Source organism: Ambystoma mexicanum, chromosome 5p, assembly GCF_040938575.1.
Source record: "Ambystoma mexicanum isolate Mex_15411 chromosome 5p, UKY_AmexF1_1, whole genome shotgun sequence".
In the NCBI taxonomy this organism is placed as follows: Eukaryota; Metazoa; Chordata; class Amphibia; order Caudata; family Ambystomatidae; genus Ambystoma; species Ambystoma mexicanum.
The window spans coordinates 1,308,866,894-1,308,890,614 of NC_090930.1; the positions used below are offsets into that span (position 1 = coordinate 1,308,866,894).

The following is a 23,721-nucleotide window of genomic DNA, read 5'->3' on the forward strand; positions in this document are numbered from 1 at the left end:
GTCCAGGACATCAAATCGGCACAACCTCCCGAGTCGGTGTCTGATGTGAGGAGTTTTCTGGGGATGGTGACCTACTGTGGACGTTTCATCCAAAACCTCGCCTCAAGGTCGGAACCACTCCGGGCCCTGACGAAGAAGGAGCCAGCGTGGCACTGGGGCCCACTTGAGCAGGCCGCTTTCGAGGACATCAAAGCTGCCCTCACGACGGAAGACACCATGGCATTCTTCGACCCAGCCCTGGAGTCAGAGATCGTTGTTGATGCCAGTCCTTTTGACCTGGAGGCCGTGCTAACTCAGGTGGATCGCAACGGGGGAGTTCGGCCCGTGGCATATGCCAGCAAGGCACTCTCAGAGACTGAGCAGAGGTACTCCCAGATCGAGCGGGAGGCCCTTGCGGTGCTGTGGGGCTGCAGACATTTTTGACTCTATGTCTTGGGTCGTCTGGTGACGGTGGTAACTGACCACAAGCCGTTGCTTCCAATCCTGGTTGGGTCCTCGTCAAAGCCACCGGCAAGGATCGAGAGGTGGATGCTCGCCCTCCTTGAGTATTCTGTTACCCTGGTGTACCGGCCCAGGGCCAACAATGCGGCGGACTACCTGTCCCGCCACCCGGGGGTGTGCGGGGGAGAGGGGCATGATGTCTGTGAAGAAGAGGCTGACAGTCATGTACGGATGGTGGTGGAGGCGGCCACACCAAACGCGATGCCGCTGGCGGAGCTGGAGGCCGCGGCGGCCCAAGACGAATGTTTTCAAGTACTGAGGCACTCGATGCAACACGGCTCCTGGAAGTCCGTCCTCGAGGCTGTGGCCGGGTGGACACATGAGGCCAAAACAACACTTGAGCAACTGTGGAAAGTGAAGGATGAGTTGTCGTTTTCGGAGTCGGGCCTGCTGCTCCGGGGTGACCGGATTGTCGTCCCCCTGTCAAAAGTGAGGGAGGTCATCACGTTGGCACACCATGGACATCAAGGCGCAGCCAAGACCAAGGCGCGACTCCGGTTGAAGGTCTGGTTTCCTGAACTAGAGAAGAGGGTTGATGACTTTGTAGCGGCATGCGTGTGGTGTCAGGCAGCCTCTCCTCTGCAACGGGAGCCAGCAATAGAAGTGATGCCCCGAGGCACCCGGCCTTGGGAGGTCTTCCACGCGGACTTTGGATCGACATCGGTGGGCACCCACTTCCTGGCAATTGTCGATGAGTACTCTAGATATCCAGAGGTGGAGTTCGTCGAATCCGTGGCGTTTGAGCATGTGGTGGTTGCGGTGGAGAAGATCTTTGCAGCCCACGGGTTTCCCCACACCCTGTGCTCAGACAACGGGGCTCCTTTCCAAAGTGAGCGGTTCTCCGAGCTAATGGAGAGCTGCGGGGTGCAGCACAGGAAGGTGTCACCGCTGTGGCCCCGAGCCAATGGCGATGCGGAGAGACTCATGCGAACTCTTAATAAGACATTCCGAATCGCCCAGGGACAGGGTCAACCCATACAACGGGCCCTGTACCAATTCCTGCGGGTGTATCGAACCACCCCACATGCCTCAACTGGAGTGGCTCCTGCAGAAGCGCTGTTCAAGAGATGTCCCCGGGGTTGGGGACAAAGAACCGGGAGTGATTGACAACCAGCGGGTTGCAATGGAAAGGCGAGTGAGAATTGACCAAGAAAACCTGCGAAGGGGTCTCCGGCCTCAACGGCTTGAGCCGGGAGACGAAGTTCTAGTCCGCAACCGACACCCCCATGGGAAACTCTCACTCCCCTATGAACCCGAGCCTTTGGATGTTGTGGCTGTCAAGGGATCCATGGTGACGGCCTCGGATGGGCGATCTGCCGTCACCCGGAATGTGAGCTTCTTCAAGAAACTGGGTGATCCCCGGACTGAGACTCTGCCTGAACCTGACCCACCAGAGGACCCCGACGCTGGAAATTTCCGGGACGAGGTCCCAGACTCCCCGATCCGGGGAGCGGCGGCTGAGGGACACCACGGGCCGGAGGTAGGCAGGAGGTACCCTCAGAGGGCTGGGCGAGGGAAACCTGCTTACCTCAGCGAGTATGTTCTTGGACACTTAGCATGTAAAATGTGATGAAGGGATCCGGGTGGTTGACAATAAAGGGGTGTTGGGTATGCAGTGGTGGTTTGTAGTGTAGCTGTGTGTTAAAAGTTATGATCATTAAAAGTGCCGTTGTTGTGGTTCCTCCCGGAAAAGGAGGAGTGTGGCGCTGCCCGTAATGACGGGCTTACGCGGCGGCGTGACGTTGCACGCCGCCGCCGAGTGTATAAATAAAGGGGCGTTCCCGGCCGCGAGCAGAGCGACCGGAAAGCCCGAACCGAAAGGCTGTGTGTGTGTGTCCTTTCAGGTGGGGGGGCTTACGGGAACACAGTGGGGGCTCAGGACCGCCCCCCAACACCCGCTCGTTAAGTTAAGCTTCCCCCTCCTTTGAGTGCACCCCATCCATTTTGGTCAAAATCTATAGATTTCTGTTAGCTTCCACCCCCTTGATTCTTTCATATGCTTCAGGTTGTCTTCCTTTTTCTTTTTGGTCACGTTTGTTAGGTCAGTATTTGCGTTCTTCTCTCAACCCTGTCACAACTTTGGAGATGGCCATAACTTCCACTCTCCCCTATTGTCCCGGGGCTTCCCCAAAGTCTTGCACCTCTGCGTGCCACGGTTAAAACTGGCGGCTGAGCCGTACGCGTGAGGTTCCTGTCAATACTTTTCTTAAGGGATTCCCCACATAACTCTGCTAAGGCCGGCCTGCAAAAACAAGACAAGATAATGAAAAACAATGTAAGTAACATTTGTTAAAAGGTAAGCCTCTGGGCGTGGGAGGGCAGGTGAACACGCCAAGCAAGAATTCAAAAAGGAGCAATCGCAGGGTTGCTAGACCCTAAATGCCTTCACAGCTCCCATTGGGTCCCTCCTTGTGTCATATCGCTTCCTCTGGATGCCCCACCCCTCTCTTCCCTAGTCCTCCCTTGATTGGCCCATCAACCCCATGGCTTCCTATATAGGGCCAGCCAATGGACGTATGGGCAAGGGTGGGCATCGTTACTAAGAGCAGGGCCTAACAAATTGTCTCTGCGGTCGGGCCAGTCACCGGCATACCAGTCAGTGTTTAATTTTCTAATGCAGTGCCTTAAAAAGTGGCACTTTAATTAAATGACCATGCTTATCAAAAGAAAGCCAGTCAATACCTGTGCAAAACAGTCTCTCAAAAATGTAAGGTTTGTGGTAGGTGAAGATTGGTGTAAAAAGAAAGTAGCCACCATCGAAGTGAGAAGGGATGTGAAGGAGCACTACAGGTGACACTCTGTCAATGGAGTCATGAGGTCTTCGGAGAAAGCAACAGGCAGAACATGAGAGGTAACTTTTCAGAGCAAAGAGAACTGAGGACAAGAGCGATGCCCTTCCACCTTCAGATTTCATTGTACATGAAGTTTCCTCTCACAAATAATCTCTACTCCCCTCACCCCAAAAAAATGATAGTGGGCGGGGTATTCAAAGAATTTATGGGTAGACCAGAGCCAGCAAAGATCCACAGCCCTCATCCTGCCTCCCCATCACCCACAATCCAAAATGAATACCTGGCAGCCTGCCGACCCACTCCACATACCACACAACCCATACCTGGCACCCCGCTTCCTAAGTCACACCTCCCGTACCTGACATGCACACCGACTCTCTGTGCCAAACTGATGTCTAATATGCAAACAGGAGATGCACGACTCCAGCAGGTAATCCCTCTCACTAGATTAAACAAACGGCATGCGGCTACTCCTGGAAGTACAGCATAAGCAATGTAACGTTAGACATACACTTAATGCAATTTGCATCTTCATTTTAAGAAGACCAAGACATTGTAAATGCTGGTAGCTTCGCTACAGTTGAAACAATGCGCCTCATTACGATTTTGGCTGTAGCCATGCCACTATTGGCGTCATGGCCGCCGCCAAAATCGGGTCCGGGTTCCCAGAATGAGGAATTACCGGGTCATTCCGAGTTCGGAGGGCCCGGTAATTCCTCCCTCCAGGAACCCGGGCCCGGACCTTCCCCATTCCCATATCAGACCCCATAGCGCTGAATGGGAATTGGGGAGGGAGCTAACAACGGGCCGATTACGACTGACCCGTTGTTAGCTCCCTCTTCCCCTCGCGGGACCCGCTCTGCACGTCTGGTGAAACCAGACGTGCAGAGCGGGTCCCGCGAGGGCACCTCCTAATGTGGCGGAATGGTGTTAACGGGTCCGCATCCTTTTGCGGCACCCGTTAACCCATCCCGCCACTCTTGTAATGAGGCCCAATGTGTTATGTTAACTCTTTTGTTAGTGTTATGTGGACATCTAGCCGACATGTGCTTCACGCTCCTGGGCATGTTTCCAAGGTTGAAATGATCAAGGGAAAAGTAAGAGCCATTGCAAATGAATTATGGTGATATGGGTATGACACAACATATCTGTAGACCTCTGTTGATGGTATAACACAAACTAAAGATAAAGTATTTTTCCATTTTTAAATACAAAGTACTTTTTTAAATGCAGAAACGATAGTGACTCGAAAAACACATTATACGTTTTTTCTACTATCGGAAAATAGTGAAAATGGTACCATTCTATTAGTAACCAAAACCCAAAACCTTCCATCTACTCTGTAATAGAAATGTCGCAAACAAACAAGTGCTATGTGTGACACAAGTTAAGAATCTTATTGTACTGCCTACTGCTTATCTGTTCCCTGTGACCCTTTATGCAAACATGCCTGCCTCATGTATGTCTTGGAGCATCAGTCATTGATCCAATAACATCTGAATTAAACTGGAGCTTCGCAACACACCTGCAATCACTCAATGGTTCAATGTTGCGGTTCCAAACAGAACAGACTCCTGAGAACACAGATTAAACAATGTAAACACCAATGTGCGTGATCTCCAAAAACATTTTCCAATGGCGCAATCCCATTGAAAAACGCTTTGTAAATCAGGCCCAATATCTGTTACGAAGGTCTGCGATCTGATCCCACGACTCAAATACAACAAAATATTCAAGAAATATTCGGGATATGGTGTGCAGACAAATGTTTATCAAAGAAAGAAAAAGATTACTTATATGTCAAGAGGCGAACGTCAGCATTTATGTAGTTTTTGGCATAAAATACACCATGTGAGTTATGAACCATCATTATTAGTATAGGTACTGCAACGGAACACGTGTCTCGCATAAGTTAGGCTTGACATTAAATCCAATAACAAACCCTCCCACATCATACATATGCTGCACCGTGGATTTATTGAATACAACCTCTAAAACAGAGTAGCAGCAAACCCATCAATTGGTGCCCTTTGATGTGGGAACACTGTAAGCTTCTAGAAAGCATGGATGAGGAAAGAAAGAACATACTTTTTTCTGGAAAAGAATTCAGCAAGGTACTTGGCATAGAATGAAACGTTACTTAAAATGTGCAACGTATCTAACCCTAAAAAATAAAGAAAATTCACAGAGATTTAAAAGGAAATTAATGGGGTCGGGATCAGAGCAAAATTTGTGCCACCACTGCCCAATTTATTTAGGTCTGATTTCAAAAGAATCCATGCTTGGGCACAGGTCCCAGTAGAGCAGTGGTCTTCAAACCTTTTGGCCTGGGACCCCCATAGCAAAATGTGGGCAGGCCGCCCCCCGTCCCTCCCAAAATACCAAATGGACAGTAAATCCAAATGGCTATGAGCTATTGAACATCAGCGCTGCACCCTGCTCCCAGTATAGTCCCTGGGTCACTCACCTGTCCCCATCACAGTCTCTGGACTCCCTCATCCCACTCCTAGACCAGTCCCTGGGTCCTCCCCACCCCACCCCAGACCCCGCCCCACATCCTGCTCCCAGCACAGTCCCTGGCTCCTCCCAGCACAGCCCCAGGGCCAGTGGCGGCTGGTGAATTTTTTAAATGGAGGGGCCTCAATATTTCCCCCAGATATGCCATAGTGACCGAGCGTAGCGAGGGAGCCCGAACCAATCAAGGGGAAATTTGGGGGGGGGTTCCCCCCCTTGGGTTTTTTTTTTAAATAATGGATTAACATGCTGCATTTTACAGCACACTTTATTTTTAACAATTCACAAGATTAATAGAACTTAAAGAGGCTGAGTGGAATGTTTCAGTATGTCACAAGTATGCAGGGCATACTTGATGACCCTTTTTTCCCAAAGAGTACAGTATTAACTAGACTTTTTAACAGCTACAGCTATTTAGTAGGGTTTGGAATATCAGAAATCCTATGCGGGCTGCTGAATCCAAACACCAAAAAGATTCTTCTGCAAAACATAGCATAGGTGCTGGCCCAAAGGTTTATGTAATCCGGCCTAATCTCTGATTTGTGAAGCCAGTGCATTGTGGGAATCAGCTGTATTTCCACATAGGTTGTACCATTTATTTTATTTGCATACACAATTAAGAAAATATATGAATTGTTTCATACATGGCTAAAGGGGAATTGCTTTGTTTCAAGAACCGTTCATGGTTTCCTGCGACACCACTATCCATAACACAATACTCATATCTGGTGTCCTTCCTCTTCAGCCCTGCTACACAGCTGGGGTCCTCATCCCCTCCCCCTAGAAACTGGCCTAAGCGTCTTCCCATCCCCAGCTGATACAAAATGTGCCAATATATGGTCTTAAAGATCAAAAATAAATACTCTGCTTGACAGTAGTAACCCACAAAGCACACCAACCTCATTTTAAACCAACCTGACAAATATGCACATCCTTATGCCGAGTAAAAACGTTATGAGCACAGCTCCTCTTTCCAATTGCTGAATGAACGCAAAACAGGCACACAATCCCTAGCCAAGGGGAATGGGGACGGAGCCGGGAACACGAAGCTCTGCCAGCATAATTCAGTCCCGACCTTCAGAAATCCATGTTCCCAGTATTACCAAGCAGACACAGCTCACCAAATGCACCAAAGTCCTGACAACCCCCCTCCAAAATCTGTCGTGGCAACCCCAACTCACTGCATTCCACTAGTGTGACAAACACCCAGCTCTGCTCGTACATCTCAACCTGAAGAGTGCAGGCCTTCAGGTACAAAGACCCACCCATTTCCCCCAGTCATCACATGTGCTCGACTCTGCGGCCCATCGCCTGCATGCTCACTGTCTGCACGCAAGCCTGCCGTGCATCTAAGCAGTTGATAATTCAAATTCACAGCTGACAGCAGTGGGGTGTGTGAACTGGTGGCAGGCTCTGCTCTGCCTTACTCCAAATACTACATTGCCAGGTCTCCGCTGGAGAGGAGAGGTCTGGGAGTGCTTCTGAAAACAAGGGTTAGATGCTGCCCCGCCTCACTGTTTCATGTATTTATTTATTTATTTATTTATTTATTTATTTATTTACTCTTTTATGTGTCGAGCAGGCAGGACGTGGGCTGTGGCCACCAGTGCCTTGAAACTCGAGTCAATCTGGAGTCGATCACCAGGCCGCAGTGGCCCTTGTCCTGTCTGGTTCCATCACCTGGAACCATTGCCACAAGAGACAAGTAACATTTCTGTTGACCACACACTCGCACACAACCACGCCCTTTCGCCAAGGCCACCATTCACAGGGAGTTTTCAAAGCCGAAGCAAATCACAAGCACCAGTCGTGGGAAAGCGGACATTACCGAAGTAACTCAAACTGCATAATCAGGGATTAGAGAGTGCTTTGAATAATCAGAATCTGTTTCAAACTGTAATTGCTTGTTTCCATGACACCTATCTGCTTGTGATAGGATAGGGAGTGCTGTTGTACTGTGCCAACTTCTGGGGGTTTAAATGCACATTTTGAAACAAGGCTGGTGCACAGGGAATGGAAACAGATGGCTGCATATCCATGTAAGCAGAACAACAGGGAAACTGAGTGGAACCAACAAGCTCCGAATCACAGAGTGGCATAAAACGTATGCAAAACAGGAAAGAGAACTTTGGGATAGTTCCATTATTAGGCGCGGGACATTCAAAGTAAAACACTTCAGGGACACTATATGATTTGCCCACTTGTAAAGTGTATTTAGGGAAACCTTGTATTGCATTTGTGTGGCACCTTCCAGGAGACAGAGGAAAAATCGTAAGCATTTAACATTCCAGAGGAAATGGCAGAGTAATGACACCAGTGATACAGTCTACAGGTGTTTTGGTAGCAAACTTAATTGTTGCAGTTCTAGCAATCACGGGTTCATTCAACACCTGTAGGGTCTAGGGATAATGTTATAACGAAAAAGGGATTCTCCTAAATGGAAAACCAAGGTGGGTTTCTTTCCGGGTGTCTAGCACGCTGCCTGACACCTTGCTAATTCTGTCATAACATAGTCTCTCTTGAGCCATTGTCTCCTCTAATCTAAAACAGAAAGTTCTGAAGTATGGAGCAAATGAAAGTTCCAACTTTAGGCTTGCTAAGTTGTGTATTCTCCTGGCTACACAACTCTATCAACATAAGTGTTCAAAGGGGTGGCAAAAAAAAACAGTTGAACATCTATTCTTAAAAGTCCATCCTTTTTCTAGAGCAACAAACATAAATATATTTCTGATGTTTGTTAATCTGCTTAGAATCACATGCTGTGCATAGGTCCGACATCCAGTGGTCACTGCGGAGTATTGCATTTTGTTTTTCGTAGTCGAAAAAAGGGACGTCGACAAGGCGTGTCTGTAACACTATCCCTATAGTGACGTGCGTTGTACCCACAATCCCTCACGCGTCGAGGTCCCTCAGATTGTTTTTTTCCGCCCAGCTTCTGGTCGCCTTACACGGAGCTCCTAGAGAGACATTGCAAATACTTACTATGGACCTCGGTCCTTAATTATACTTATTATATTGTTAAAGATCCCTCCCCTCGACGTTAGCTGTGAAGCTGTTTCTCCGCCGAGCAAGTTTTCGACGGAGGGGAAGAGACGGAGGAGATCCTTCGGCGCTGCCGAACACGTGGCCTGGCCTCGCCGGCCAACATACAGTAGGGAGAGTGGGGGTTCGAACTTTTATCTTCTCTTTGAGAATGTCTTTCTTTCTCCCCTATCTTTCCCTTGGGGTTTTTATCACCAGTTATTATTGCCTCAGCTATGGAGAGGACACCTTTTAAGTTTTGCCCACGCTGTAGGGGCAAATACACTTGGAAGGACAAACACAAGCTCTGTAATCGTTGCTTGCCCCTCGATCATAAGGTGGACAGTTGCGCGGCCTGTAAGATCTTGAAACCAAGAACTCTTAAAGAACGAAAAGTTAAGAGGTGGGCGGACTACGCTATGTCGAAGTCAGTTTCCTCACCCGCCGCCGCTGTTACAGAAAGTGACGAGGAGGGTGATAACTCGACGTCCGTTACGGAAGTCATTAACCCCCAGAAGGAGCGCTCGCGCTCCTCGTCGTCCGTCCCCGGCCTTGACGGGCTCGGCTCACGCCCTGCTTATGGGGATGAACACCCCGGCGACAAGGACACACATAGACCCCATAGGCCTAAGCACACAACCCACGGCTCTTCTTCGTCGAAGACGAAGGATCCATCAGCGCCGAAGGGGACGCAGGGCACTCCGGCGTCTACCTCAGACCCTAAGGGTCTCAAGCCCCACCTGCAAACGCAGCCGCGACCAGCGATTGGGCTTTCATCAAACACGGGCGCTACCTCAAAATCATCCGACGTAACGCTCCATAGAGCGGCCGTCGAGGAACAACGCGTAACGCAGGCAACGTCGACACCAGAGCCCTCTACTGACAAACTCGTTGTCGAGAGCCTGGCGAGAATTGTTTCCGAAGACAAACGTAAGCGGACGACGAAACAAACGTCGAATACCGCACAAAAAGCTATGTAAATGCCGAAAAAGCGCAAGAGTAGCCAGGAACTGCCCCCTTCATCTAAGGGCACTTCTGAACTACCGGAGGGCTTTTCAGAGGGCGACGGAAACCTTTCTTCGACGTTGTGGGAGCGTTCTAAGCGTTTTGAAGGTGAAGACACTGATTTCCCCCCATGAGACCCTTGAAAGACTCCATTCTTGTATGGAGAAAATGGAAAGGTTTTTGGGAAGCCAAAACCCACCCACACCCAAAAGACCAAGAGAATGGCCCCAGGATGACCATAGGGTCAAGATTCCTAGGCTGTTTCCCCCTTCTACAGACGCATATGACCTCACTGAAGAGGAGCAATACCTCCAGGAAGATGAGGAGTGTTTGGGTGGAGAGGAAGAACATGAGGAAGAGGGGTTTGAAGAAGATCCTTACACTAGTGCAGGAGCTTTTGAAGAAGATACAGCTACCTCGCAGCCCTGGCAATCCCCATCAGTGCAGCCTTGGCAATCCCCATCAGTGCACTCAGACCCTGATGTCTTTCACCCTTCTCCTCCCAAGGATTCACCTATTGGAAACACCTCTCCCATAGATGACCAACCTTCACTTAATGCACTATTGCGCAAGGCAGCAGCGCATTTTGAAATAGACACAGGGGAGACTCTTCCTGACATAGACTTTGTAGAGAAAGTTATTAAAGAAAAAGCCACTGTTAGTCAGTCTATTCCGCTCCTGGCTTCTATAAAGAGAAGAATAACTCCTTCCCTTTCCAATCCGGCCTTAGTCAGAGGGGTCAACCCTCGGATAGAAAAGCTCTTCAGCCCTTCGTCCTCTGACCCTTCGTACATCAGAGGACATTCTATTCCGGACTCCCTCGTAGTTACTAATACAAGAAAAAGAGCGGGGGTACCACTATCCACTAGTGAGGCACCACCTGACAAAGAGGGCAAGAAGCTCTATGCACTTGGGAAGAGAATCACGACCTCTGCCGCCTTCTCAACTAGGATTGCAAATAACAATTCCCTACTAGCTAGCTACGCAGATGCACAGTGGAGCAAGCTGCGCAGCGAAGCAGAGGACGCACCAGAACCCCTGCGTTCACGCCTGTTAGCTATAATCTCAGAAGGAACTCTTGTAAACCAGGGCATCGTAAAGAACTCCTTAGATGCTGCAGAGACGGCTGGCCGTTCCCTGGTTCAGGGAATACTTCTCAAACGCCATGTCTGGCTGCGCAATTCGGGATTTAAGCCGGAAACCCAGGCTTCCCTGATAAATAAGCCCATAGAACAAACACATCTGTTTGGGAAAGCAGTTGATGAGGCCCTAGAACATGCGAAGAAAGAGTTTGATACCATCAAGACTCTTGACCAAATTTCTAGGCCCCCTAACAGACGCAGCTATGGCAATAGACGCTCCTTTCGTGGCCAACGCCAGCAGCAAAACCAACAGCAATTTTACTCTGCTACCAACAGGCCCTCTAACCAGGGTAACAACACCCAGTTCAGTCAAAGAGGCCAACGCCGTGGCAAAGGAAGAGGTCGCGGCTCCAGCCCCAAAGGTTCCACGCCCAATACCAACAAATGACCCGAAGATTCGGGTCCCCTCCCATGCATCACCGGTCGGGGGCCGGCTAACATCGTTCCTTTCAGCATGGGAGGGAATATCGTCAGACCGCTGGGTATTATCCACCATAGCCCACGGATACTGCATCGAATTCAACGGTACCCCGAAGTACAGACCCCCACGGAACCGACGCATGACACCGGAACACCTCACTATTCTTCTTCAAGAAGTAGAAGAGCTACTGAAAAAAGAAGCTATAGAGGCTATCCCCCTATCTCAGGTAACAGAAGGTATTTATTCAGTGTACTTCCTTGTACCCAAAAAGGACTTAACCATGCGCCCTGTATTAGATCTGCGCCCAGTGAACAAATTTGTCAAACCCCAAAAGTTTCGTATTGTGACCTTGCAGGAAGTAATCCCACTGTTATCACAGGGGGATTACATGACAACACTAGACATGAAAGATGCATACTTTCATATTTTAATGTTGCCAGCGCACAGAAAATACCTCAGGTTCAAGATAGAGAACAAACACTACCAGTTCAGAGTACTACCCTTCGGGATAGCATCTGCACCAAGGGTATTCACGAAAGTACTGGCAGTGGCAGCGGCCCACCTGCGCAGGTTATCCATCCCGGTATACCCTTACCTCGACGACTGGCTCATAACAGGGGATTCTTACGAAACATGCTTCTCCAATACCCAAAAGACCGTAGACCTTTTGTCCCAACTGGGCTTCTCCATCAGCGAAAAGAAGTCCAGCTTAGACCCCAGCCAAATCAAACAATTCCTAGGGGCTCTAATTCGAACAAAGGACGGCCTCGTCTTCCCCTCCAACGAGAGGGTCCAAAACATGCTGTTTCAGATCCCCCATTATGTGGCAGGTCGAGAGGTGACGGTACGCAAAGCAATGCGCTTGCTAGGGATGATGGCGTCATGTATTTATTTGGTACCTCACGCGCGCCTGCGCATGCGCCCAATGCAAGAGTGGCTCTACAGCCAGTGGTGTCAGGCCAGCGGACAATGGGACGATCTAGTGGTGGTCTCGCAGGCCTTGGTTCTCTCGCTACGGTGGTGGACAAAAGAAAACCTGTTATTAGGGAAAACTTTTGCCACACCCGCAGTGGAAGCCACTCAACCACAGACGCATCCCTTACAGGATGGGGGGCTCACCTATCCCATCAGACTGCTCACGGAGTGTGGACTCCGAGCTTAGCATCCAAGCATATAAACCTGCTGGAACTACTAGCGGTGTTCAAAGCACTGAAAGCCTTTCAGGAACACTTACAAGGAAAGACAGTGATGGTCCTCACAGACAGCACCACAGCCATGTACTACCTCAACAAGCAAGGGGGCACTCACTCTCCAGGACTGTCCAAGCTGTCCCAGAATATAATATATGGAAGTGGGCTCTCAAACACAACATGTTCCTACTATCACAACATGTACCAGGGGAACTCAATCTGCTAGCAGACAAACTCAGCAGAGACTTCCCCCTGCCCGAAGAGTACGAATGGCAATTGCACAAAGACATTGTCTTAGACGTCTTCACGCAATGGGGATTCCCAGAAATAGACCTGTTTGCAACTCTGGAGAACTCACAATGCCAAAGTTACGCCTCCAGGTACCCCCAGAACCTGTCCAAGGGGAACGGTCTGTTTACGCCTTTCCCCCGACTCCCCTTCTCAACAAAGTGGTGCACAAGATGCACCAGGAGCAGGTTACCATGATACTAGTGGCCCCAATGTGGGCCCGGCAGCCATGGTTCACTCACTTGATGGAGATGTCCCTATCTCCCCCAGTGAAACTTCCCTGCCCGTACAACATGCTGTCACAGGACAAGGGCAGGACACTGCATCCATGCCCTCAGACCATGAACTTAGCAGCCTGGCTCCTGAGATCATAGAATTTGGACATTTACAACTCCCGCAGAGATGTATGGACATCCTCAGGGAAGCCAGAAAACCTAATACTCGCCACTGCTATTCTAGCAAGTGGAAAAGATTTGTCATCTGGTGTAGAGGTAAGAGCATCAACCCGGTTGACTGCTCTCCCACTAACATTGTTCTGTACTTGATCCATTTACTGGATTCAGGTCTAGTCTTCAATCCCATTAAAGTCCACCTAGCGGCACTTTCTGCATACACCACTTCCCAACTTAAAGTGTCGTGGTGGAAGATACCAGTTATCAAGGCCTTCATGGAGGGGGTAAAGAGAATACACCCTCCGATAGCTAACCCAGCTCCCGGATGGGACTTAAATGTGGTACTTTCTAGACTCATGGGCCCTCCTTTCGAACCCATGCACAAGGCAACTCTTAAAGACCTCACTCTTAAGACTGCTTTCCTAATAGCTATCACCTCCATTAGGAGAGTAAGTGAACTACAGGCTCTTTCTGTACTAGACCCCTTCGTAACAGTTCACAAGGATAAGGTGGTTCTACGCACACACCCAAGGTTTGCACCAAAATTCATCTCGAAATTTCATGTAAACCAGTCAATAGAACTACCAACGTTCTTTCAAAACCCTTCCAGCTTGGGAGAAAAAAGTCTGCATACACTAGATGTACGCAGAGCGGTCATGTTCTACATGGAAAGAACCAGACCACTGAGAAAGACTAATAAGTTCTTTGCCTCTGTGGCAGCAGGAAGAGAAGGAGATGCAGTTTCAAAGTCCACTATATCTAGATGGATTGTTCAATGCATCACTCTCTGTTACACTCTTGCTAAGAGAGAACTACCCTTCAAGCCAAGAGCACATTCCACTCGAGGCACTGGGGCTTCCATAGCGTTCATTGCAAATGTTCCCCTTGAGTCCATCTGCAAAGCGGCTACCTGGAGTTCTGTGCACACCTTTACAAAACACTACCGTCTAGATGCACACTCTAGATCTGACACCCAGGTTGGACAGGCAGTATTAAGACATCTTTTCTCTACTGTTCCTTCTCATAACCCACCGCCAAATCCGGGTACTGCTCGCTAGTCTATGCACAGCATGTGATTCTAAGCAGATTAACAAACATCAGAAGACAATGCATTACTTACCGTAAAAGCATTTCTGATGGTTGTATCTGCTTAGATTCACATGCGCCCACCCTTCCTCCCCGCTCGGATGGAAGGAACATAGACATCCTTTTCTATATTTCTCTCTTTTCTGTACTCACTCACGTCTAGAAGGCTCCCTCAGGGCAGAAAAATACAAACAGAGGGACCTTGACGCGTGAGGGATTGTGGGTACAACGCACGTCACTCTAGGGATAGTGTTACAGACACGCCTTGTCGACGTCCCCTTTTTCGACTACGAAAAACAAAATGCAATACTCCGCAGTGACCACTGGATGTCGGACCTATGCACAGCATGTGAATCTAAGCAGATACAACCATCAGAAAAGCTTTTACGGTAAGTAATGCATTGTCATATATATATTTTTTTTAATGTATTGGGCATTTGGAAGGCGCTTATACATCAAGAAATTGCGTTTCAAAGCACTCACACGGCAAAGGGAAGAGAACAAGGGAAACAGCAAGACAATGAAATATGCAAGATACATAAAAAAGTGGTGCAACTAGGCCTTGTGAACATTTGGATTGAGCAAGTGCGTAGAGAGAGAAGGGACAGGGTAAGTGGGTAAGTGTTAGAGGAGCCACAGAGGGGTGAAGTGCCAGGGAAGTGATCCCTCACCATTGACTATGCTGGGGCCTGGACTCCTCATAGCACTGGCCTTTACGGCATCTTGCTGATCAGTGATGTTTGAGAAGCCCTTTTGTCTATGGAAGCAGGCCAGAAAAGAGCATCACTGCCTCTGGTGGTATGGCTGGGCAGCACAGCTGCCAAGCTTCCCAGTTTCATGTTTGACACTTCTAGTCAGTCCTGTTTTTTCCCATTGCCTGCTGGGACTTGTTGGCCCACACTTTCAGTGCAAAAATGAAACGCCAAGTCCAAGCATGCAATGGGAAAAATCAGGACAGGCTCGAGGTATCACGCATGGAACTGGGAAACCTTGCAGCTATGGGGTAACCATTTTAGGATCATCAGAACACTCCAATTAAGACAAAAGAACAACGTCTTTCAGGTTGGAGAGTACTGCAGATCCGCCCTTTACTTGGAAGTTTGGAGCAGATTCCGCATCCAGCCAAGGAGCAGAAAACAGTTCTCCGGATAGCGGTCATTAGCTTAACATGCACTATTTCCTCAGAGTGCCTCTCAAACCTGCAGGGATATTAATACAAAAACATGCATTCAAAGTCCCTTGGAAGTTGCTCCAAACGAGTACACATTATCATCCTCAGTGTCCAGTAACGGTCCACACCCAAGCTCCACCGCCCCGCCATTTTACATTCCATGAGGCGGGAGAAAGGAGTGCTATTCCTCCCCGAATGAACGGGCTGGTTTTTGATGAGTCAGCGTTCTGTCTTCCTGACACAAGGACCATGTCTCGCATTATCCTCGAGGCTAGTGCTGCCGGGGGCACGGTGTTCTTGAGGTATGTTCCTATGCATTCCAGATGTTTGGGGGAGGACTGTAAATGCCAAGGAGGGCAACCAGCGTGTATGTTTTCTTCTCCAACTCTGTTGCAGGCAAACACAGCTCCCTTTGTGTCTCTTGAAATGCTAATAACTGAATGTTAAACCAGCCAGTGGGCACGCTTCCCACGTTCAGATGCCAAGACATAATCAGCTGGTAAATATGTGCCACACCTACAGATACGGGTGCCGAGTATCTCACTTTGCCTGGCGCCCACAGCCCCATAGGAGGGATAAGGAGCCACAGTTACAGAGTGGGCACAGAGAGAACGTGTAAAAGGGCAGCCCTGCTAAAGGTAAACTCCTAAACTGTGTTTGTATTCATCTAATTATGTGTCCCCCTTTTTCCTTAGGATATCTGCAAGGCTCTCTGGTGCCATCGAGTTGGCCGAAAATGTGAGACAAAGTTTATGCCAGCAGCTGAAGGCACTATTTGCGGGCATGACATGGTAAGCAAGATGTGTGAGAAAAAAAATAAAATAGCCACGATATTTGCCGACATTGCATGATAATAGCCCATTTAAGAGATGTGGGGTCTCATTTGAATGTACCTATTCCGTCAGATCCTCTTTGTATTATCCTGGGGTGTGTGTGTATGTGTGTGTGTGTGTGTGTACCGTGTAGGGTTAGCTGAGCACTTTATTCCTAGAATGGGTGACTGGGATCCATTATTTTTAAGGATAAACAATGGACCCTTAGGTTATTGGAATACTGCTTCTCTCCTGCACTGTCAACAGAGGATAGCACAGGGGCAATGTGCTGGTCTTGGAAGCAAGATCACACAGAGCAACAGAGGTTCGAATCCTGGATCTGCGCTTAGAAACCGAACTCAAGTGTGGCATTAAGCGCGTTATAAAAAAACAATTAAAAATAAATAAGACATGCTGCCAATATTTCTCCAATTGATAACAACTTCTTACTTTAAAATAATCAAGTACTTGTGGCGAGGCGCAGGTGCATAAAACACCCCACAGAGATATCCCCACCACTTTCAGCCAAAGCAAGAGTTCCAAGAGTTCGTCCTTTTCCCATGTGTTCTGCCAACTAAGTGTTCACACTAGATCATGCCACTCTGCAATACATCCATGACATTCAGCTCCCACATTACAACATATCCTCTGCCTTATATAGGTAGTACAACAAAACATGCAATGACCAGTGGCTGCATCACTGTGCCCATGTCTGCTGGGCCTTGTTGCTCATCACACTTGTCCTTCACGACTTAAATGCAGCCTCTAAACGACGATCAGTTCAAGCAGACTTGGGATCATGGTCTGACCAAGGTGGCCCTTGTGTGCACCACAGTTGCAGTGTTTTTCCTTGAGGGTGCACACAGAACCAACCGGCCCAACCCCATTAATCCCAGTTTTGGGTCGACGAGCTCATCGTTCATCATATCTTCCATCTTCTGTGTAGTCCTTCAGAAGATATCTCAATATACCTGTTGTTAAAAATCCCTATTTTCCATCTGTGTCACATGCTCCCATCTGCTCCTTTGCCAGGCAGACCCACCACACCGTACCTGGGTACTTCCAAGCTGCACACATCCACAGAGCTGAAATGCTATCTTCTCCTTTTATCATCATTAATCCAGCCCCTTTCCCGCTCTCTTGCATATCTGCCACAGTGTCTCTAGAAAACAATATTTGGTAAAAATCCCACTGACATAACTTCAACAGTACTTAATCACATCTCCAGATGCCATGCACTCATCCTAAATGTCGGCTTCATATTAAGCCCCCACTGGGCAATGAGAGACAATATTGGCCCAGCATGTATTTAACACTACAGTTGCAATGTTTGTTTTCCGCCAGCTAATCACTGTGTGGGCAACATGTGTGAAGATGGCCGATGATCCGATGCAGTTTTATAGGGAAGACTCCAGTTGTGTGTCCAATAATGGGAAAAGAGCTGCATGTGCTTCCCACTCTGAAAGAGTATCTACTCTCTACTTGCTTAATTGCCCAGGATACAGCTGCCCCGTGTGTTTACTCATTAGTGTCAGCCTGACTCAAGACTGCTATAATACTGTTCTCATTCACAACTACACTAAACCAGTTTTGGGTGCATTCATCCATCTCTCAAAACTCAAAATCTTGGCTCATATTCTTTTTTTCACGCCGTTATCATAATATCTTTTCAATCCAAAGAAATCTACGCTCTTCGTCTGACACACCCCACAATCACCTGCATCGCTTGAGAAACCTCAAAATGTATTCCTAAATTGACAATGTATCCTAATGTTTCAATGAACAACATGTTAATTCATTTCCCAGCTGTATGTAGCCTGTAACTAAGTACCCCACAAGTAACAGCGCCTCGATGCCTAAGGGCTGTTTGTGCACTATACAAATGTAAAAAAAAAAATAAAAAAAAATCATGGACCCTCTAGTTTATCTTGTATTTCAATTCCATCTGTATTAACGCGAGCTACCAGCAGGCCTGCACTAATCTTCTTTATCTGACCTTTATCATGCTTGATTGGGATCCCTCGGTTACTAAACGTTCTTAGTACCACGTGTAGACAGCTCTTATATTCAGCCTCTGTCTCTACACCAGTCTACCCAGAATATATTATTGGAAGTTAAAGACATCCTTCATGCAACCAAACAGAGTGTGCTACGCTTGGAAGAATGATACGGATGAAGCCAACTGAACAGTCAAGCACCTCAATTAGGATGCGATCCAGTGGATCTTCATAAAACCAATCACCCTGGTCTGCTACATATCAATTTGATCCTGGCATTACCTGGTGCCTCTGTACTTGCCAATGTGCCATCCACCCCCTCTGCTGCCACATATACACACTCATTTGGCAGACCCAGAACTGGATCCATCTCTCTCTGAAGCTACGCCTTCTGTTGCCAGGGCAACCCAGGATGCACTATTCCAAACAATTTGGGAACTATTCTTGCACCTTGCATTACTGAACAAACATGAGTTATGGGAGGTGTAACAGCCGTCTTTGACATTACTAAGGTTTACTGAGTTTTTTAAGATACTAAGGCCCTGATTCATGGAAATGTGCACAGAAATCCCACAAGGGGTGCATGCCGAGAAGGACACTGCCTGAGTGTAGATTAGCTTGCCGCATATTCATGGAATTTTTTGCGCAAAGTAACCGTATTCGCAAGTTGTGGCGGAACGCCCCGACCCACTTTTGCGCGCTCCCTCGGGCATGAATACACGCACACTTCAAACAGTTTGTGGGGTCCCCTCAAGGGGGCCTGCATTTCAGGGACCCTGCACATGGTCCCCCGTAACTGTTCCCGGCAGCCTGACAACCTGCGTAGGAAAAATCGTAACCCGGTATAAACTCGGAAAATCTGCATGCAAACCCTGGTAAACCATTCCTGCACCCGCTACAATGCTTATGTGCACCCCTAATAAGTTTGGAATATCGGTTGCCTACACGGACCCTGAAATCTGACATGCAACCCCACCTCTGCGCTGCAAATCCTATGCGCAAGTGTACTTACGCCTGCCTTCAAGTGGCGGATCGTATGAAGGATTTGCCTGGCCATTTCCCGGCCCAGAGATTGCACGATTGCATCGATGAATTCGTCTTGTGCCGCGCAAATGTCGACGTGTGAGGGACTGCCTGTAGGGAACACCAATTTTTGAGCAAATTCTTCCCAAGTTTTGGTTTTCCACCCCCTTCTCAGCCTTCGGCGTAAGCCACGCCCCCATGCATGGAGTCTCACGCAAGGCCCTCAATGGCTCTCAGAGATGTGCCGAGCATGTGTGAACTCCACACAAGTCCAGGAAAAGTACCACGCATTTGATTTCATGAAACGACGAACGGGGCGCGTACAGAATGGTACTCAAGTACTCTTATTTCTACGCAATTAATTCCGTGAATCGGGTCATAATTAATTTCTATGTACTTTGCAATGCGACATAGAAGTGAGGGTCTGTTTAAAAGAGCGCATTGAGCAGATTTCCAATGTTCCACAGAGCATTGTGTTTTTTCTATCTGTAGCTGGATACAGCCAGTTAGATATGGTAATGTCGGGACTGCAAGGTTTCGAGAATAGGGGAAGTGTGACCTAGGCCTAGGGTGACTCATGTAAATAACGAGTAGTACTTAGCCCAGGGAGACTGCTGAGGGAGGGAAACACAGAGTGTAATAAAATCCTCATGGCATTCATGTAGAAAGTTTCATGGCAAGAGTTTCAGATTTTGGGAATACTTTGGGCCCTCCTGCCTCCTAGGTGGAGAGGGGCCCCAACATGATGCTTTTTTCCAGCTGACTGTCAGGGAGCATGGGCTGGCTGTTCTGGAACGGACCTTAGCTCTGATATGACCCTCTGGAGGGCTTTGATCCGTGATAGGGGTGAGGGGTTGTGGGGGGGGGGGGTTATAGGCGACTGGACGAAAGGCAAGACAGGAGTGGAAAATAGTCGACTAGACACCCAGCTTAGTGATTTCAAGCTTACTTAAAAGGAAGAAAGCGAGTACCAGAGAAAAAAAGGAAGTAAGAATGGAGAACAAAAATGAAAAAAGAGTAAGGAAGCGGAAGAAAGAAACATGGTAAGGATTGAATTGTGGGGCCTCTTCTGTGTATCCTGCAGGCAATACAGACACGTCACTTTTGCTCAATTGATAAACATTACAAACTAAACGGCAACTGAAAACTGTCCATCAAACTCAGGAGGCATATCACATTTTAAGAATTGGTAAACATTGCCAAACGGCAAATGAAAACTCTCTATTAAACTGAGAAAACGTAGCAAACTGTGCCGCTACATTGCACACACACTCAGCAGACAACGATCCCGTCGATGCGCAGTGAGAGTGAAAGAGCTTATTCTGAGCGGACACAAAAAGCAGCACAACTCATTGCAAGAGGACACCACATGAAAGCTCTGCGATATTACATGGCGTACATTTGGCAGCCATTATATGTCTGACCGCCGAGTATATGCACAGGTGGCATATCCAAGTATAGTGTATTGATTCCATTATATTACATTAGAGTACATGCACATTTGGCAAACATTACGTGTCAGTTGGCACCTCAGAAGCACTAGCACCTACATAATATATATAGTGGGCGCTTTAAGCATATACTAGCTATTTTATGTAAAAGGTAAGAAAAATAAATGTCCTGCTTAGGGCTTACCTGCAAAATGACAGGGCTGAGTCCAGGCCTTCAGATTCTCTCTGGAAAATAGGTCACTGGTTCTGCACAGAGGGCAAGCCCTGAAAAAAAAGTGGTGGGACTCCTTAACATATCAATTGAATGTGGTGTCACCAGAAATTAGCATATCAAGGGGCCCTCTGAAAAAAGCGAGGAGACCCTCGACTTAAGCCCTGGCTGTAGAAAGCATGATCATGGTAAAAGTTTTGGGTCCTTCACTGTGCACCCTCCAGCATTGGGATTGACACCCTCAAAACAATTTTACAATCATTTCAGTCTGCTCGGCCTGCACAACCCATATTCCTGCAAAGCTTGGCCAATGCCCATGATGCCAAGCCTTTCTGGGCCCACTGCCAGTGCAACACTATTAAAAAAGATTGACGGGGTGAAGCGAAAGTAATGCAGACGTGAAGGGATAGGGATAATGAAGTGGTGCTCGTATTTAAGTTTGGTTAACAATGCAAACTGATATCTTCTGATCAGACAGTCTTTTGGAGCCCCCGCCAAGGTGGGGGCTCAGGGCAAGTGCACAGTTTAGCTTCCCATAAAGACGCCTTTGGTTATTATTGCTTTATGGAGGAAGCTGCCTCATACCCACAGTTTATGTCATTGTGTATCAATTCACGACCCAATATGTCCTCTTTATATTTGACTGGAGACTACTTTCAGTGTGAAACCAACGCATTGTTAGCAGTGTTTTTGGGATGGATGTGTGTGTGTGTAATGTGTTATTTTAAACTGAACTTTGTATTGTGTGCAATCATAACATGTATGTTGTAGGTTGTAGGATGTTGTTATGATAATCAGGAAATTAAAAATGCTGTGTGATATCACCTGTCAAGGCCAAAGGAATAAGATTCGATTTATCTTAAGAAGTTATTGGGTCTCATTACGAGTCCGGCGGTAACCGTGCCTGAAATTCCGGCAGGTTACCGCCGGACTCGTATTACCATTCCGCCTCTGTGATTCCCAGAATTACCGGGGCATTACGACCCTGGTGAACCGGGAATTTCGGAGGTGGAATTTGGTAAATTCCCATTCCCATTGAGTCCTATAGACTCAATGGGAATGGGGAAGTGGAAACACCAGCACCATCTCATGAAGGTGCCAGTGTTTCCACGTCCGCCTGCAGGTGGGTGGTGTTAAACCCGCCAGGTCAGACCTGGTGGAAATGACACCTCCCCTCTGCAGTACTCAAGATCACCCGGTATGGAAACAACGGTGGCGGCGGGTTAACCGCCACCGTTATTGCCATACCGGGTGACTCATAATGAGGCCCATTGTAATGGATGGTGACAAGCAATATGTGTCTCAATATGACCCATGAATAGATTCACATCATGAATAGGTTCACATCAGGGAGGCACAGTTGGCTCCCATGGCTGTTCCTTGCTTCTGATTGAAACATTTTTTGACAGAGGGGACAGGATCAGCACACAGCAGATCACAATTGCACTCCCCTCTCCAGAGCCTGAGGTGTACCAGGCAAGGTTCCAGTGCAGCACAGTAGAGGGTCATGCATCCCCACATTATCAATTTATGGGCACAGATGGATCAGTATCTCGTGTGCAACCTTTGCACAGGTGCCGTCCTCCGGCAACAATAGCTGGAATTCCTCTCCTTGCCAAACTCATAATGGTAGGCATCCCACTTTGCAGCACTTTGCTGTGATGGTGGCACTCCCCATCATGTGACAGCTTGTTCTGCTTTCCCTACTCCATGAACTGTGAGAACCTTCCACTCTCAATGCCTCATTCATGGATTCATCACTACCTGAACCCCATTATGGCCAGTCCTGCTGACACCTCTGGCGTCTACCTTCAACCACCTGAGAATCCCCTAACCAGAAGCCTTTGCTATTGATTTTTGAGCATTCAGGTGAACACCACTCTGCAACTTGGACGTCTCCTGGATCTCTAGTGGAGTACACTGTTGGCAGCACTCACAAGATGACAGTTTCTCTGTTTCATGAAACTTTTCTTTTCATTAAACTACTGGTCGTCCTTTGACTTCTTTGACCATCCCCTACGGCCAGGTGGTATAAGGTAGGGCAAGTTAGCTGCTTCTCTCTGTCCTCTTTTTTCTCTTTTCTGCTTGCACCTTTGGCATCTAATTACTCAAAGTCATTGCTTTGTACCATTACCATTCTCTTGTAATGACTGTTTGTATGTGGTTTTGTGCACATAATTGAAATATAGACGATGTCTGCCCATTTCATGTGTTATAATACTTTGGAGCTGGGGCAGACAGCTATTAGCTCATTCATATACAACCCTCCTTTGAGTATCTTCAACGCCACCACCAATCTTTTCAAAGCACACATTAAAGAACCATGGCCCAGTTTAAGCTCTGGGTCACTGGGGGCCTACATCACATCATTGCACCTCTTTTGTGTACGTCATATTATGATTTTTTTGGCAAGATTTTCTGCATGAGTTTTATCAAAACTAGGCACACCGATTTAGGTCCCTCTGACATAATTTTATCAATGACAACTTTGGCTCGCAGGTAGCATCCTATATTGACTTTTCTAGCAACTGAACCACATGCTTAATATTTCACGACTCTTCTTCTAAACACCCTACACAAACCAGGCAGTCTTGTTCCCTCCCATAAATGGTCCAATTCTCCAGTAGATTTTCCCCTGCTCTGCTTGGTGGGGAGATATCATTTGCAATTAATGTTACCTGGATCTTGGTAGTTCCCAAACACA

The 23,721-nt window shown here is 47.8% G+C and overlaps 1 protein-coding gene across 1 annotated transcript in view; it reads left to right on the forward strand.

Annotated features, from left to right (window-relative positions):
* Positions 1–23,721, forward strand: part of ADAMTS16 (ADAM metallopeptidase with thrombospondin type 1 motif 16) — a 631,464-nt gene that overhangs the window by 284,934 nt on the left and 322,809 nt on the right. Inside the window, exon 11 of the mRNA XM_069613712.1 lies at positions 16,219–16,314. Within this exon, the coding sequence (XP_069469813.1) occupies positions 16,219–16,314 (96 nt within the window). The remainder of the gene's footprint in view (positions 1–16,218; positions 16,315–23,721) is intronic.